Consider the following 18,420-nt stretch of genomic DNA (forward strand, 5'->3'; position numbering starts at 1 on the left):
AGAGTAATGAATTCATTTTGCTACATATAGTTATACATTAGCTATAGATTTAGGTTACTTTGTGCACTGGTGATTCATGTAATGTTATCTATGGTAATCTCTGGATATGGCTAGCTAAAAATGAAAATAACCCTTTTTTCCCCCCATCATTTAATAATTATAGGGGCCCTATATTGCACTTACCGTGCACAACACTTACCATAAAAGGACATTTCTGTCATCCTTACACCAAAAGACATTAGGTAAATACATTTTATTCCAATCAAAGAGTACAGTACATTGTATGGATGCTATTAAAACCTGCAGTGCTCGACATTAGACGGACGACAAGTGACGTTAGCTAGCGCGTAGTGTTGACCTAGGAAACTCCATAAATCACAGAGAGTTGAGGCAGAGCAGGATGCCAAGGGTACCAGAAGCTAGACCCGGCAAGAACCCTTGGTACTGTATTCCCTGTCGTGTGGTCAAACTCAAATGAATAAATGTGGCATTATGAAATTATTTGAAAAGCATCCTTTAAATAAAAACCTATTTATTTATTGAACTAAATTGACTCATTTATATGTTATTTACTGATATATTTAATGTCATTAATTTATTTCAGAATGAATGATTTCATAGGCATATTTATTTATTTATTTATTTATGTATTTATTTATTTAATATTGAATAAAATGGCATTCGACAGCAGCACAGCTGCAGCACAGCTAGACACATCCTGCAGGACACAGTCACAAACACTGCTGCTCAGACTAAAACTAAAAGCTCAGTCTGAATCTAACCAATGAAAACAAAGATGTCCCATGCATGTCTCACTCAAGTGAAATACCATCTTCATTCTGTGTAGGTGTCTGTGCGTGTAACTGCTTGTAAAGATAAGTGCATCAGGTTAACAGCTGTTTTCAGTCCTGAACTTTTCCAGTGATGGTGGCATGTAGATGTAACAGGAAAGTCTCATGTGTGTACAGTGTGTGGGTGTTGAATTTTAAGTTCTGGGAAAACTTTTGTCAAAATGTTTGTTCTTTGACTTGAAGCTTTTGTTTGAGGCTCTGTAACAGAAACTTTGTGTGGTATCACGCAGTCATGGATCACGGTGACCCACAGTGAGTTTCCCCTGCCTACAGCATCAGATCAACGCAAACAATTTGGAAACAAATATTCCAAATTGCTTAACATCATCATGTGAAAACCAAAATATACAAATGGAAAATAAACATTTTAATACAAGTCATTACTTTTGATACACAAATATGCACATTTTTAACCTAGAGGCAATCTAAAACTCTGTGATAATATGTAATATGCATATGTAATCCTAAATGTATTATTATTTATTTTTTATTTGTTTCTTGGACCATAAAAAACTCAGGCCTTTTTGGCACATCTAGTCATAAAAGTCGTGGAAAATAAGTAAATAAATGAATACATTGTGGCAAGTTATTTGAATGATGAATTAAAATGTGATTAGTTTGTTTCATGAGATTATCAAAAGTCCTAAAATTAGTTTTTGCTGGTTGTCTTTTGACCATAAATTGTTTATTTTATTTGAATCCCTGGCTGAAAAATGAATCACTGTAGAGGGAAGTGTCTGGGAATCCTGTGCAAATGAAAGTAAGCCATTCTCTCATGGGGCTGTTAGAGCGTCAGTCTTGTTGCTTGTATTGTCATAATAACCAGTTTCATTATCATATCAAGTCTAGATTTCATTTTGATCAGGAAATAGCCCACTATCTTCTTGTGCCTTTGTTTTGCTTTCTCAAAAGACAAGTAATGTCTGTACTCACAGGAACTAACGTCATTACAGGGTAACATAATAATGCCAGTAGCTGCAGCTGCAGCTGGAAAGCCCCCTCATCCTGTCCTTCCCTCCATGTTTTCTGTCCGTTTTATCTGCCCCAAGCTAGCATTTGGAACAATTGTTTTCGCATAGGATGATATATATTTCAGCTTTAGGTTACAGACAAGATACTTGGTTTTTAGTCTCGCTAGCTGTGTGGCCCTACAGATGGCAATATCTGACAGTTGGTTGGTCAGTCCATCACTTTGGTCCAGACTGAAATGCCTTGACAGATGTTGGATGGTTGTTGTGTACACATTCATGGTTCCCAGATGATGTATCTTAATGACTTTTCATCACCTGCAGGTTGACATTTGTGTATTTTCCTGAAATAGCTCAACAACTATTGGATGTTACCATGAAATTTGGTACATATATTTATTTCCCCCTCAGGATGAATTGTAATAACTTTGGTCATCCTCTGACTTTTCATCAGGTGAAAATCACATTTGTCCAATACTTTGCTTTATGATCAAATACCTGAAAAACTCACGGCATTCCCATCAGCCTCAGCTGGAGTTTCTGTTTAGTGCTAATTAGCAAATGTTAGCATGCTAACATGCTAAGCCAAGATGTGTTTAGCAGCCAATGTACCAACAGTACAGATGTTAGCTGTAAGCTAGCTACATATGCAGAAGTGTGTCTATGTGTTCTTTATTTCCCTCTAGTCTCTCCTTTTTTCTCTCGTTTGTTTGTTTATGAAGTACTTTCATTAAAGTCTCAGGATCAGCGCAATTTATTTTGCACAACATTATTATAGTGTCACAAAACTTGTAAGAAAGGTGGTCTGATGTACAAATTGTCTGAATTTGACATCGGACATCACAGTTTGCATCCTGTTTCCTACCAACACTCAACGTTGGTTTCTCTTAAGCAAGACTACAACCATGCCTAAAACTAACCAAACTTTAACCATATAGGCAGGCGGTCATATGGAAGACAATGACAACCTATTTTGTCGTTCAGGTACTGTATAAGGTCTTGTTGAATATATTGGAGTCAAAGTCAACTAGTATCCTTATTTCATGGAATAGCATAACAGATGGCAGTTATTCTCTTCCTTTTTTGAGCAGTATTTTGTTCTTATAGCTAAATTTCCTTCGTACAGTTCTTTGAAAGGCTTTGATATGAAATCTGATGTAGTAGGAGTTTATCTCTGGGTGTGTTGTATTATGCTGAAGGTTTGGCCCAGGTTGTTGTTTTTCCCTGAACTCACGGCATTTCATCTCCTTGTCTCGAGACCAACTTGAAAATCAGGTTAAAAGTTGTCAGTGGGTGGAAAAGTGCCATCTGCAGTGGTTATTTTCATTGCTGTGAACCCATTGAGCTGCAGTAGGAACAGACATAATGGACAGTGGAAACAACCTGATTACACTGAAACTTTTAGACATCCTTCATCGCAACACAGACATGTGTTGTATCAGATTTTCCATCCAGATAACCTGCTTGAGCATGCTTGCTGTGGAGAATGCCTAAATCAAGCCTATAGTTTTTAATATGTACAATATATATATATATTTATCCTTTGTGTTCCTATTAAATAGCCCTTTTATATGTCTAAATGGAGAAACCAAACCAAAATTGAGGTACTTGAAACTCAAAAAGCCACAATATTACATTGTTATGGACCATTAATTATTTTTTATACACACACACACACACACAGAGAGAGAGAGTGAGTATATCTCTCTTTTTTTTTTTAAACCAATCAGTTGTTTTGAAATTGTAAGATTTAATTTCGCTGCATAGAAAACAACTTTCAGTTCCAGGAAGTGTAGGAATATGTGCAGCAGGTGCATTAGACATGATCGATCTGGTCTAAGTGCCACTTTATGAATAAGTCATTGTTAGTGGAGCCCAGGTTTAACCAATATTACAAATCACTGCGGGCAGATGAAAACAATATTCTAGGAATTTACGGAGAAGAAATGTGCAGTTAATTTCAATGTTCATCTTATTCGGATGACTTGTTGGAACAACCCGTCAGAGTGTGTGTTTTCCGGAGTTGTTTTGAGTTTTCCTGCTTCTTGTTCCTGGTTGATGGAGATAAGGCTCCTCCTTATCGAGGAGTACACGAGTTGTTTTCAAGGGTGATGCTGGAAATGATGTAGCCAGTTTTAGCTGGAGCAATGTTTAGGTTTATGTCCCCAGCAAAATTCAAGTTTGGGAAAATCATGCAGACACTATAGTTTCAGAAATATTGATCTATATACAGTGGTGTGAAAAAGTGTTTGCCCCCTTCCTGATTTCTTATTTTTTTTGTATGTTTGTCACATTTAAATGTTTCAGATCATCAAACAAATTTAAATATTAGTCAAAGATAACACAAGTAAACACAAAATGCAGTTTTTAAATGAAGGTTGTTATTAAGGGAAAACAAAATCCAAACCTACATGGCCCTGTGTGAAAAAGTGATTGCCCCCTAAACCTAATAACTGGTTGGGCCACCCTTAGCAGCAACAACTGCAATCAAGCGTTTGCAATAACTTGCAATGAGTTTTTTACAGCGCTGTGGAGGAATTTTGGCCGACTCATCTTTGCAGAATTGTTGTAGTTCAGTCACATTGGAGGGTTTTCAATCATGACCTGCCTTTTTAAGGTCATGCCACAGCATCTCAATAGGATTCAGGTCTTCTTCAGCCATTCAGAGGTGGACTTGCTGGTGTGTTTTGGATCATTGTCCTGCTGCAGAACCCAAGTTTAGGGGACAATCACTTTTTCTATATATTTTTCTTATTGTCAACAAATCCCATGAAAAGAGCAAAACCAGCAACATGTTAGTGCATCTCTCAGTACTTTCTGACTTTCCTAACCTGACTCTCAGCTTCAAGCTTTGTTCCCACTGAAGATGTAAATCTGTAGAAACACCTCACAAATTTATAGTTTCATTTTCAAAAAAGGTTTAGTAATTTCCTAAAAAAAGCTGGTCACTTTTTGTTTTATGTTTTTTAACAAACAGTAGGAAATAGTGCATTTGTTGGGGACTATTTTCTGCGGCAGATTAATCCACATTTGGTGCTGTAGTGAGTATTTGGGGCAGCAGGACGGTGTATGTGGGATTGAGTCAGAATAAACTACAGTGTGTGTGTTCAAGGTAATGAAGGAACATGTCACCCAGAGCAACAGTGTGGCTCACTGATGTGTTTTTGGACAACAATAGCTCTTTGGCACAGAGGGAGAAGATATGCCAAGCTTTGGATACACACACAAAGAGAATCAAACAAAGGATCCCATTAAGCCAAACACTATGGAAATGCAATATGTCATATAATTTGAAGGAAACCACCTGGCAAGCAGTATCTTTCATGTTTACGGTAAATGTGTTTGCACTTGCGTACAGCTGTGTGTAAGAATATGTGAGGTTAAAGCACTGCTGTGACAGATGATGACAATAAAAATAACAGTGTGGTTTGTTTTCTTCAAATGTATGGGAAAATTTGGTAATAATTCAACCATTTTTCAAGGGAAGGCCAGTGATGCAGCCAGTCTTATTGTTCAGTGCAGACCAAATGCAGCACACTTGGAAAGTTTTTTGTGTTCCATTGTCAATTGTCCCCAGGTTCAAGCTGGGGTTTAAACCAGGAACCTTCCAATTACTAAACAATTGCTCTATCTAGCCATGCCGCTTCAATTTTAAAAGATTCAAAAATAAAGAGGAGGACCAGTATTTTACTTCCTCTGTCATCCATTTTTCCACTTTTGAAGTAAGGAATAATTAAGTACAAAAAGTATTGTTAGAATTATGAGTGTCCCATGAGAAGTACCTACAAGCCTCAGTCTTCTTTTAACCACAGCCAAAAAGAGGTACAGTATAAAGTCAAATAATATTTCCCTGAGAACTGTAAAAGTGCAAGGAAAGGCAGAAACCAGTAGCATTACACGCTGACCTTTCCTCTATCTGAAGTTTATTTTGCTGGCACTTCATATTATTGATCTTGTGACTTTTTATTGCTCACTTTTTATTGCTCACTAAAGACCATGACGTTGTGCTCTTACTGAAGTGTGAACTTTACAAACTGTCATTAATCCTTATCTAGTCATTTGACGCTGATTAGTCATTCATTTAACAATCATTTATAGTTTGTGTAACATCTGTCCAGAAAACTTGCTTCAAATAATAAACAAATAAAATCTAAATATAGATAGTAGAACTAGATGTTGCTTCAAGAAAACAACCTCCCAAGTTTTCTGTTGAAGTAAGTATGCATTCATCTATTTTTGACCGAAAGGTGGCAGAGGAACTCCAAAACAATCTGACAGACACACGGCCCTGACATTTAATCGCCTTATTAAGCTGTAAGTTGTAGCAACATCATCCCATTGGAGTCATGTTTGTGTCCACCTGACGAATGTAAGACCAATATTCAATCTTCTCGTAGCTCTTATTTGGTCTCCATCAACTCCTGAGAAAAATATATGGCTCTTCAGCTATTAGATGTTCGACTTTCTTCACCTGCTAGTCGCTAACTGTGTCTGTTTGCGGTTTTGTGCTGGGCAGGTAGTGTACTGCAGGGTTGTGCAAGGTTACACTTCACAAGAGCTAGCTCAAAGTTCATTTGACACAGATTAAAATGAACTAGTTCACGTTCATAGTTCACAGTTTTGAATTAAGTTCACAGTACCAAAAAATAAACTAATTCACGTTCATTTGTTTAGTTATTTTCCTTTACAGAATGCCATGAGTTTGATTTGGGTGGAGGAACTTTGGGGCTGGAGAGTTAGATGAGAAGATCAGAATCAGAAATCAGAATCAGAAATACTTTATGGATGCCCAAGGTGAAACTATTTCGTTACAGCTGCTCACTATCACGTCAATGCACACTTGAGAATAGAAGGAATAGAAGTACTAAGCAAATCAAAATATAATAAACTATAATACAGGTAAAACAAATTAAGTATAATGGATATAAAGTTTAAAGCTAAAATAAGTGTAAGTACCAAAGTGGATTTAGAGGTTGATAAGTATATACGGTATAATACAATGTAATAATATAAGTAATAAGTAAAAAGTGCAATAATGAGTACTCATGATCGATACTCATTCTAGCCTGGCTCTGTCCAAAGGGGACAAAATCCACACTTCTAAAGCTCACTAATTAACACTTTTGTTTTTTTCTCTTTTATAGTTCAATTTTAACCATGCCAAAGTTGGATTCATTAAGATAGACTTTGGCTATATGGTCAGATTTCAGATAGACAATCTTAAATTCATTAGTTGCACAAAGCTGTCTAGTCCTAGACTGTCGTAGGTATTCTGAGTAAATTAAGACTTCTTACAAACTAAAAAACATGGCCAACAAAGTTCCAGCTTCAAACTGATGACCTCTACTTGCACTAGCAGGTATCTTGTTCGTTCTGAAGGAAAAATGTTTTATGTTTTACTTGGGAAGTTCAATAATGAATGAAAATATTGTCACTCCAAAACAGCTCTCTGCAGGTATCACTGATTGTTAAATTAGAAAAACAGCTGTTAGTTCTCGATAGCCTGAGGGCAGGGTGGCTTGAAATTAGCTTTTCGTACATCTGTGTAAATGACGCATCAGGGATATGTCACTCTCTTTCCGATCAATGATGAACACTGACGCTCCGGAAAGGGAGCAATTTTATCACGTGAACATATGGACTGTCGGACCTTGACTACTTCCTTTGTGTCTGGTGTGTGCTATGTGTGCCAAATGACATGACTGAACGTGCCATAGACTGAGTGGGTTGCACTTGAGGGAGCTTTCACACTGCCAGTTTAGTCAGAATGTGGTGGTTGGTTACCTAAGAATTTGGTAATACGAATGCTTTTAATAGGAAATATTGTTAAAAAATGTGGTATTTAGCTGCACTTTGCTGACAAAAGGATATGGTAACAGATGCCTTTGTCATACAATAAAATACGTTTCTATTATTTTGCTAGCTAACTGTATTTTATTTATTATACTTAAAGCATAAATCCAAACCTTTTAGGTATGTGGCGCTCCTGGCAGCACTTGTATGTCAGAGTAGCTTTTGTTTTTTATCAACTGTCAATATAGCTGCTTTGCAGGTAATGGGGTGTTTAACAGAGTGCAGTGTAACAGCAGTTGGCAGCACTAAATGATTCAAATTAGATTTTAGGGCTGCATTTTCATTATCAATTAATACATCAATAATTATTTCAATAAACCAGTTAATCATCTATTCTATAAAATGTAAAAAAAAAAAGGCCCACAAAGACCAGTTTGACATATTGAAATTCAGTTTATAATGTTGTCAGACTGAGTTGGAAATCCTCACATTGGAGAAGTTGGAACCAACAAATATATTCGGTGAAATTGAAATGTTATTTGATTAAATTATTTAATGAATGTTAAGCAATTAGATACATAATTTTTTTGTCTACATAACAATTGATAATTGCACTTGCTGATTTTATGAGGATTCAATAAGATAGTTGCTTAATAATTATTGCTTAATAATTATTGCTTAATAATTATTTACTTCCTTGTTTCATATGTGCTCCTGATTATTTCCACTACTTTCTTTGTAAATAAATGTGTGCGGCAGCTTTCCAAGGTATAAACACCCAGTTTGGTATGCATAAACAAGTTCATGTACTTGTTTTGCAAGAGCCTGGTGCTGATTGTGTAACATTATGGCAAACAGTGTATTAGTCATATTTAATTCCTGCAGTCTGCAGATAAACAGACCTGCTGCTGTACCTGTTCTCTTGGTTAAAGGTTAATATCAAAATCCCACACTTCTCTCATCACTGTAAAACCCCCAAGTGTGTATATTCGATCTCTCTCCACTAAAACTGAGTTTTTGTCAAACCAGTAAACCCCACCAATCATGGGAATCCTTTAGTCCTTACAAACTCCACTGATGCAGCTGGGAGTGCCAGCACAGAGGGCTCAGGCAAAAAACTGCAATGCAACGTCATCCGGTAAGACGCTGTGGTGGCTAATCAAATATGTGTGCACTTATGAGCAAAATTTTTGCTGTGCCATGTTTGGTCATTGTTCTCAAATTGGATTTCCTGGATCATTTTTCATTGTCTCATTGGTTCCATGAAGTAACGCAGCGCCTTTGCATTATTTGAATGCAGGGCTCGTTTTGGTCTCAACACCCACTTAGCCGTAAATGGACTGCTCTCAGAATATAATGTTTCCTCCTTTTCATCCTCATTCTCTGTCAGGTCCAATTAAAATGTACATTTGTGTTTATGCAGATTTGTGGCAAACAGAATTGTAGCAAAGATGCAAAACAGTAGCTCTTTCTAGCTTCTCAAATGTGAGCATTTGATGCTTTTCTCTATATTATATTTAATTTATGTATCTAACCTATATTTATTAAGGGCAGGGTTCGCTGATCATACATGATCTTTGGCAGCAATGTCTTGTTAAATAGTTAAGTAGAACAACAGAAACAAAATGTACTTAGATGTAAATTTAGATGCCAACATATTGGTATTCTGTGACCCTCTCAAGATTTAACACAAAGAGAAGATATGGATGTTAGTGTGATCTATATGTAATTTCTTGATTGTTAATTGGACAGAATTGGCAACACAATATAAAAAAGTATCATCTGCATACAATCACACAAATCTCATTTATAGGAACAGTGAACAGGACTGGGCCCAGAATGGATTTCTCCGGCACAACCTTAGGAACCTTAGGATTTTGGCATTCCTACCTTCACACATTGTTAATTGAATATCTTTGTGTTTTTGACTGTATGTCGGACAAAACAAATAATTTGAAGATTATCACCTTGGGCTCTGAAAACTTGTGGGGGGAATCTTTTACAATGTTCTTTTTCACATATATAGATTAAAAGTTTCATCAGTAAATCATTACTGCGTTACTTTCAGCCCTATGTTCCCCCCTTTGTCTAAATTAATGAAACATGAGCTTTCATTTATTGTTTTTAAATTTGAGGAAAGGTGATGACGGTATCCACAGTGAATAACCACTTCCTGTCTGTGTCTCTGCAGAATGCCGAGGATGAGTCGCAGTGGGTCGAAGACCTGCTGAAGCTCCATACAGCCAGAGTCCGAGATGTGGAGATCCTGACGGGCCTGGACCTCTACCGTTCTACCAACCTCACCTACACCAGCACACTGAGCCTCAAAACCTACCTGCACACCTTCGAGAGTGACGACTAGACGCACAGAGAGACAGACACACACATACAGGATGTAGCCCTTTGTAGAAGTTCTGCATTTTCACTGCATGCTCGCTGGACAACCGGCGCATCGTTGTTCCACTCCTGAGGAACTGCCCGAGAAGTGCTTGGAAAAGGGAACACATTTTTGAAAATTGAAAAGATTAAAAGAACGGTTTGGCAAGTAGTAGTTTGGAAGATTACAACAGGAATATTCAATACTATCCACCAAATCTGAGAAAGAATAAGCTAGCACAGGTATCATGCAGAGTGGGGGACTTTCTCGACAGCTGCCACTACACATTTCACAAATATAGTTTATAGTGCATCCTCATGCACACATAAAGGACCATTATTGTTTTAGCTCCTTAACTATAATTAATGTATGCTTTGTATTCCTACTGACCATCCATTGCATGCTGTAGAATTTAAACATTTTTGCATTTTTGTCTTTTCTTACTCATAAAAATCAATTAGTAGACTCTTGAAACTTGCATGAATTGTATCAGCTGATCACAGTCTCTGTTGTTTTTTGTCAAAGTTATAATATTATTGTGAGGTAACAGAGTGAGGACTTCTCATAGCAAACCACGCTCAAACTAACTTTAAATTACTATTCAATTATCATGCTGTCTGGAAACAAGTAGAAGCCAGTGCCTGAAAAGTTGGAAAAATACGTCCAAAAATCAGAAAGTCTACAGCATGGTTTGCAAAATAGTCAGCAGCAATGTAAAGTATTTGTAGTTAATGGTCTAAAACATGCAAAATTGCTGGTATGGTTCTGTAAAGGAACAGTTTGAGATTTTGGGAAATACACTTATTCTCTTTCTTGCTGAGAGTTAAATGAGAAGATTGATACCACTGGCATGTCAGCAGCAGCTTAGCTTAGTTTAGCATAAAAACTGGAAACAAGGGGAAACAGCTTGTCCAAAGGTAACAAAATCCTCCTAGCAGCACCAATTAACACTTTATATCTTCTTTTGTTTACTCCAAATAAGCAAATTTCCCAAAATTTCAAACTTGTCCTTTAAAACAACATGCAATATTCATATAAACTTGTAGCAGATACTCGTATAGACACAGGACTCGTGTACACCAGGGTCAGAAAGTATCCAGAGCCCTTCAAAAATTCCTAAACTATGTGGCATTAAACAGGTAACAAGAAAAACCTAAACTGAGCTGTTTCGTGGTGTTCACCTCCTTCATGACTACTAAGAATGATTTCCACACAAATATGATGACTATTACCCTTTGTTAACACAGGCTGTATGACTGAGAAAGTGAATTATTGTTTTTGATGTGGCTCTGTGGCCTGAAATTGGATAAAACGTCAATACAATGCAGTCAGACAGAGAGGAAAATACTGACAAAAACAATCCACTGTGTCAATAACACGTAAATCCAGCAATATGGTCAAAGGGAAACAATCTGCAGAGTGGCGGGCTGGGGCAGCTCCTTCCTGTTTTTTATGGCCTGCTGACAGTTTCAGTGGGAAAGATAAATGTAAATGGTACAAATGGAAGTCTTCCTTGCCAACATACAAGTTTAATTGAATTTCCCCCGAAAAGGATATAAGTTACAAAAACAAGAAAAAGAAATAGCACTTAATTTCTAACCCCAGATGCACACATGAACATATCTGTGCCATAGACGGTATATAAGGATGGACAACGTGTCTCCACTTCCTCCCACTGTACAAAAATGAAGCCAAAATATCCTGATACAACCGCTGCCGTCTTACACTGCTAATGTCATTTGGAGCCAGAGTCTGCGCAGTAGGGATCGGGGTTGGAGCCGGTATCGAGGTCCCGCCCATACACCCGGCCGACTCAATCGCGAGCCGGTCTCAGCTGTCAATCATGATGTGACGCCCCCTTTTTATAGCATCAAATAACTAATTAAAAGCAAACTTATCAGAAAAACGAACACTTGAACGTACATCAACGTGATAAGAACCTAAAATGACCAAAAACATCTTTGGGCAAAATGTGTTTGACATGTACTTTGATTTTTTTGTTTGGCTGATGTCCCATCCACTAACATGGAGGGACGGGGTTTATGACCTGTACTGCAGCCAGCCACCAAGGAGCGATCGAGGTGTTTTGGCTTCACTTTTGGGGAGCTGTCATGTCGTCCATCTTTATATACAGTCTATGAACTGTACAGAGAAAACACACACACACCAACGGCAACAATTTTGTTTTCACATCCTCCTCCTTCTCATCTCTCTTTCCCTCCCTCTGTCTAAGCTGATCATCTAGGTGTACATTTTTATACAATGTCACATTTATTACGCAGCATCATAATAATAACAGCACCTAGTGTTACAGTATTAATCCAATGTAAAAGATGTGTCCCCATTTACTGTAATAAGATAGAAATAGATCACTGATGAGACTGAAGCTGATTCTTTTTTTTATTACAAAAAACCTGGGATTTATTTTCATACCTTTGGTATAACATCTTACTCAGCAACTTTGTTGTAGAAATGCAGGCATACCACAAGACAGGTTTACAACATCAGTCCATTTCAATTCCACAATTTAGTCCCATCACCTCAACCAGCATTTGGAAGTGAAATTCATGGTTAACATTCCTAAAATGTCCATCGTCTTTTGCTTTGTAAATCTGCGTACATGCCCAACTAAGGTAAGTCTGGTATGTCAAACATGGAAGTATACAATGGAGGACTATAATGGACATTATAATGAACATTCATGTTAATATTAGCTAACATTCACCTTTGTGGTGATCCGGCTGTGTCCTGCAGAATTATTGGGTCCCATTGTCTGACTAAAGACAGCTGAAACTAATATAAGAACCAGGCTGTAAAACAGATTTTTCCTTTAATTCAGCATCAATAGCCCAACAACACTGGTCTCATTTTCAGTTTGTTACCACAATCACCTCATTCCTTATTAGACTTCTTTCATTTACACACTAACTCTACACCGATAAAAGCAGTCAGAACCTGTATTTTTTCATGTTTGGCATGCACTTTCTGTCTATTGCTCATGTTTTCATGTGAATGACATGTATTTTGAAGAAGCAGTATTACCCCATCAGCAACCAATTACCAATGAGGTGTTTACAAATCCAGCTCATCACATGGACACATTAGCTTAGACAACAGTGACAATGAATGAATGTCATGGTTTTCGTTGAAAATGGGTGACTTGACTTATTTATGGGTAACCTCAGCTACATGATAGTACTGAGTTGTAATTGGGTTTTTATGCGTTTAGTAGTTTCCAAGGAAATAGCATTATACAGTGCATCCGGAAAGTATTCACAGCACTTCACTTATTCCACATTTTGTTATGATACAGCCTTATTCCAAACTGAGCGATCGGGGGAGAAGGGCCTTAGTCAGGGAGGTGACCAAGAACCCGAAGGTCACTCTGACAGAGCTCCAGTGTTTCTCTGTGGAGAGAGGAGAGCACCTCCACCAATCAGGCCTGTGTGGAGATCATTTCAATTCTGCCTACATTTTACCCAAACCTCATGGCTTTGGAGACATAATTGCCTGCATCTTTAATTCTGTATAACAGCACCACAAGTAACATTTATGTGGTAAAATCCTTATTTTATAGTCAGACATGACCTCACATCTAACATGGCTGCCAATCACGCATGACTTTGGGGTTACATTTCTATGGAGATATTTTTCCACAATGAAAGGAACAAATCCCTGCAGCCACATTCTAACATCTGTTGGACAGACTGAAAACAGAAAAGTGGAGGCTTTTACAGGAGCAGACTAATGCGATGTGATCCCACCCTCCTGGATAACTATACTATAAAACTTGTATCCAAGCAGCTTCTTGCTGCTGTGGAAAACAATAATACCTTTGAAAAGTTCCAATCTGGCTTTCGTCAACACCACAGCACTGAAACAGCCCTTCTCAAAGTCACCAATGACCTTTAAATGAATGCAGACGCAGGCATGTGTTCAATTCTTTTAGATAGACTGAGGCACTGGGTGGGCATATCTGGCACTGCACCAGACTGGTCCTCATCTGTCCAATAGGAAATTCTGTGTCAGCACTAATAACTTCATGTCATCCTTTTGTGTATTTTATTTCTTTATATTTTATTCACTGTGGTATTTTATTTCTCTTGTTGTGAAGCACTTTGTACTTTGTTTTGATAAGTGCTCTATAAATAAATCTTTATTAATTAATACCTGTGGGTTTGGAATCACAAGTTCAACACAGAGGTTTGTACTCTCGAGCCAAGAATTACTCATTTCAGGGAACATTTTCCAATTTTTCACCTGACACTTATCTAGTTCTGGATGTTTCTTTTTTTAAAGTTGAGACATTGGGCCTCATTTATAGGTCCAGTGTGTAACATTTAGCAGGAGCCATTGGAATATAATATTTTTAAGTATGTTTTCATTAGTGTATAATCACCTGAAAATAAGAATCGTGTTTTCATTACCTTAGAATATGCTGTTTTTATCTACGGAGGTTGCCATATTGCACCGCCATGTTCCTACAGTAGCCCAGAACGGACAAAAAACACTGGCTCTAGATAGGACTGTTCATGTTTTTCGCGAGTTTCGCTGCCGCCGTAGTTTCTCCTAGACGCTTGGAAGGGGAGGGCGAGGCGAGCGTTATTCAAATGGTTGCAAACTGCAATTTCACCGCTAGATGCAACTAAATCCTACACACTGGACCTTTAAGAACATTTTCATATTTTTACTTTTTTTGTTTTTGAAGATTGCTCTTACAAGTGTTCCCAGTTGAACTTTGATTTGGTAAAATCAACGCCCCTTTATTGGTACATGAGGCTACCTGTTCATTCACAATTATGCCACTATGAGTATACATTTGAATTTGAAAAAGAGACATAATATTACTTTGTAACTGTCAATGGTGTGTCTGTTCTGTTACAGAAGTAAGGAGGCAAAGGTTTAACATCAACTTAGATGTCAAAGTTACGCTTTGTGGGAAGTAACAGTCAAGGTGATGGACAAGAATCTATTACAGGTGATGTTATAATTTTATTTAATTGTTTTAGCCTTTAATTTAATTGGAGAAGTATTGCTGAGAGCCAAGATCTTTTTTTCAGGACGGCCCTGCTCACACTCACACCCGTTACACCCATTCACCCCTGGATGCTGCACACCTGGATGTAGCCTAGTACAACCATATTTGTTGGCCACTGAGCAGCTCCACTGGAGCAGTTTTGGGTTAAGTGCCTTGTTCAAGGGCACGTCAGTAATGAGGGAGTGGCAAGCGCAGCTCTTTCACTTTCTCCACAGATTTATCCTGACGGTGCAGGGCTCTGAGGCAGATGTTGGACTGTGAGAATTTCCTTAGCAACTACGGAATTATATGAGCTGTAATGCCAAACTACTTATGCAAAGACAATCTCCAAAAGAAAAAAAAACTGAAAGATGCTTCAACTATTGATTAGTGCAGCTTTAAACTCCAAATTCATTCAGATTAAGATGTTACACTGTCTTTCTGATGTCAAGCAAGTGTTTCCCCCCACAATGACATGGCCACTTGTGAATAGTAAGAAACCTAGGGAATACATTTCTCAAAAAGTATGAGAATCAATAAAATGCGGAGCAGGTGATTCACGAAAGGACAGAAAACAAAAGGTTTGTGAACTGAGGTGACCAGGAATTTACAACAAAGGCAATCAGTTTTTGTTGTCTCATCTTACGCAAGCACATTACTTTGAGGGAAGCTGCCTGAAGTTTCCACACAGTGTCTTGATAACCACTGTACTGAACAAATAATACCACTGATTATGTTTGCATACCTCACCATACCACGTCACTTCACCACAGCTAAAGTAAGCAATCCTGCCTCATCTGTTACCGGCACTTAAAGTTTGTCAGCCCCCAACATTTGCAAACACTATTCATACATCCCTCGCCATTTTCTGTTATCATCGGTATCATCTAGGTTGTCTAACAGGTCCCAGTCTATCATGACCATTGTTTGGGAACAGTGGCGCCAAAGGCTTTAATCTCGAGTTACCAAATATCCAGATCATTTTACATAGAAAGTCCTGCCACATAAAATGATCTGAACAGAAAAGCTCTGGATCATTATTAAATTCCTCTAATAAGTCTGTTACCAAATTTCCCTGAAGCGCAGTGTGGATGTTATTTTCTCAGTAGAAAAGAGGAGATCACAGGCAGCCTCTACTTTACTCCTTTGCCGAAAAGTAATGACTCATTTAGAGTAACTATTGCAAAATAATATATTTTGTATAGACTCATAGTTATTTCCAGCAATTGGTAAAATAATCACAAAAGTTTTAAGAGTGCAGTGTTAATTTTGGAAGCTGTTTTAGATTCAGTCTTAGTGTTTAGACGAAACTGCTTATTCGTTTTAGTCACATTTTAGTCATTTTCACTCGAACAGTAGGACAGTATACAATATATTATAACAGTTCCCCTCCCTCCCCTGTGGCTGTCCACCAGGAGAACATCTCCGTACTGCTGATGAGTCAGCGGCACCGTTTACACCCACTTTTCCTGGCAACGATGCATTTGCCAAGGTAATGTTACGCAGGCTGGTTAGCTAGGCCAGTGGTTTTTAGCCAGCTAGTTTCATCTGAAAGCTCCAGATGTCTTGTTTGGGCCAGAAATGACCCGAGCACCTTCAATTACAAACAGTGTTGCCAACTTGGCGACTTTTCAGACCCTCTTAGCAACTTTATTTCTAAAAAGTGACTAGCGACAAATGTAGCGACTTATTAAGACAATCAGGGATAAGGCGAGAAACATATTCAAATATATTAAATTGTAATTCATTGTCCCCGTAGTGAGTTTGTGATTATTTTATCCGAAGATTTCTCTATCTACATTTTATATGTCTTAAATTAAAGTAATCTCTCCCTCACTGCACTAAGATTTGTGACAGCTATAGGGTGTTGCAGGAATGAGTCATATAACCTGGAAATTAGTTGGCATTTTAACACTTCCAGTTCCCTTTTTTCAAAGTCAATGGGTTTTTTGAATGGGCTTTCGGTTAAATGCCTGAAATAAGACATAAGTAAATACTTCACTCTTGCATTTGAAGCTTTTACTCCCGGGTTGGCCTACAAAAGTACGTCATCCCTGCAACAGTCTATATGTGTGACAAATATGACAGGTAGCTGTCTTTGCAAGGTGCTATGTACTCCATACTGCTCATGCACTATTACTTACTACTTGTATTACTACATTGTATTATTATACCGCACATACTTCTCATCAACCGGTAAATCCTTAGTACTTCTATTCCTGTGTGCACTGACATGATAGTGAGCTGCTGTAACAAAAGAGTTCCCCCTCGGGGATCAATAAAGTATTTCTGATTCTGATTCTGATTCTGTAGTCAGTTATTGTAGTCAGTGCCAATCAGAAGAAGTCTTTCAGTGCAAATGTCCTGATTTTTCATAATTCAAAATATAATCAGAGCTTATCGAGTCAGACTATTTTTTATAGTTCCAAGCTCAAGGTTTCTGATGACACTCAAATAACCATCCCATCCGCTTTGATATCTCATCATCTCAGCATCATTAATTTCATTAATTTTGTTATCAGCTGCGATTGATATTCACAGCAATCAGACCGTCTTACATTGGCAGTTTGAATCTCTATATGACAGCCGTCTGTTTGGAGTATTCCAGGTACCCACGCTTGCTCCTTTTTCATCTTGTGTGTATCAGGTCAATTTCTGGAGTTAAAAGGTGTAAAAAGCATTGTCATCTGTGGTTTTACAGACTGAAAATACAGAAACGTGAGGTTATCTGTGCGTTCTGGCAATCAGTTACTAATCTATTGCTTGCACCTAGTCCAGAGGTCACTGCTGTGATATCTTTGTCCACATGTAAAGGAATTTCTCTTTCTGTCTGTGTGTGACATTTTTCCCCGTTAAAAGGGTTTGTTTTTCCTCATCCGAACTGAGGGTCTAAGGACACATTTGTGATATTGGGCTATTTAGAAAACATTAACTTGACTTGACTACCACGACTGCCATGGTAACCATGGGTTGGGTGAAGGAGTTGCAGAAAAAGAAGATCATTGTGAGTATCGGCTTTGGTATTGACATTAATGGGGAAAACCATGATGCACGGTCCCATAATTCATTTTTTTAAGCTGAATACAAGTTTAGTTTGAGTTTAATAGAATGCAAGATGTATATGCATATATAGTGTTGACAGAAACATTTTTTCAGTACAGCACTTGTGACTGTCGACAGATGTTTTGAAAAGCTACTAAAGGTGGTCGGAGCTCACATGAGCAAACGTTGATTTGTGAAAGACTTCCATAGACTATATATGTACTTATTTTGTCATATATCAGATTTATGTATGCTGGGCCACTCTGAGGTTGCTTCTGGGCCGGATGTGGTCGCGGGCCACCAATTGAATAGGCCTGCAAAATATCACTCTTTGGATTCACACTGGATCCACACTATTATAAGAGTATTTTA

At 37.9% G+C, this 18,420-nt stretch overlaps 2 protein-coding genes across 2 annotated transcripts in view; both read left to right on the forward strand.

Annotated features, from left to right (window-relative positions):
- LOC122864340 (ectonucleotide pyrophosphatase/phosphodiesterase family member 2) overlaps positions 1-11,151 on the forward strand; it is a 47,290-nt gene extending 36,139 nt beyond the window's left edge. Inside the window, exon 25 of the mRNA XM_044171624.1 lies at positions 9,804-11,151. Coding sequence (XP_044027559.1) covers positions 9,804-9,974 — 171 coding nt within the window. The 3' untranslated portion in view covers positions 9,975-11,151. The remainder of the gene's footprint in view (positions 1-9,803) is intronic.
- Positions 11,152-17,787: 6,636 nt separating this feature from the next.
- Positions 17,788-18,420, forward strand: part of LOC122864476 (venom phosphodiesterase 1) — a 44,631-nt gene continuing 43,998 nt past the window's right edge. The window contains exon 1 of the mRNA XM_044171936.1: positions 17,788-18,010. Coding sequence (XP_044027871.1) covers positions 17,963-18,010 — 48 coding nt within the window. The 5' untranslated portion in view covers positions 17,788-17,962. The remainder of the gene's footprint in view (positions 18,011-18,420) is intronic.

This window comes from Siniperca chuatsi, linkage group LG17, assembly GCF_020085105.1.
Source record: "Siniperca chuatsi isolate FFG_IHB_CAS linkage group LG17, ASM2008510v1, whole genome shotgun sequence".
NCBI classification, from domain to species: Eukaryota; Metazoa; Chordata; class Actinopteri; order Centrarchiformes; family Sinipercidae; genus Siniperca; species Siniperca chuatsi.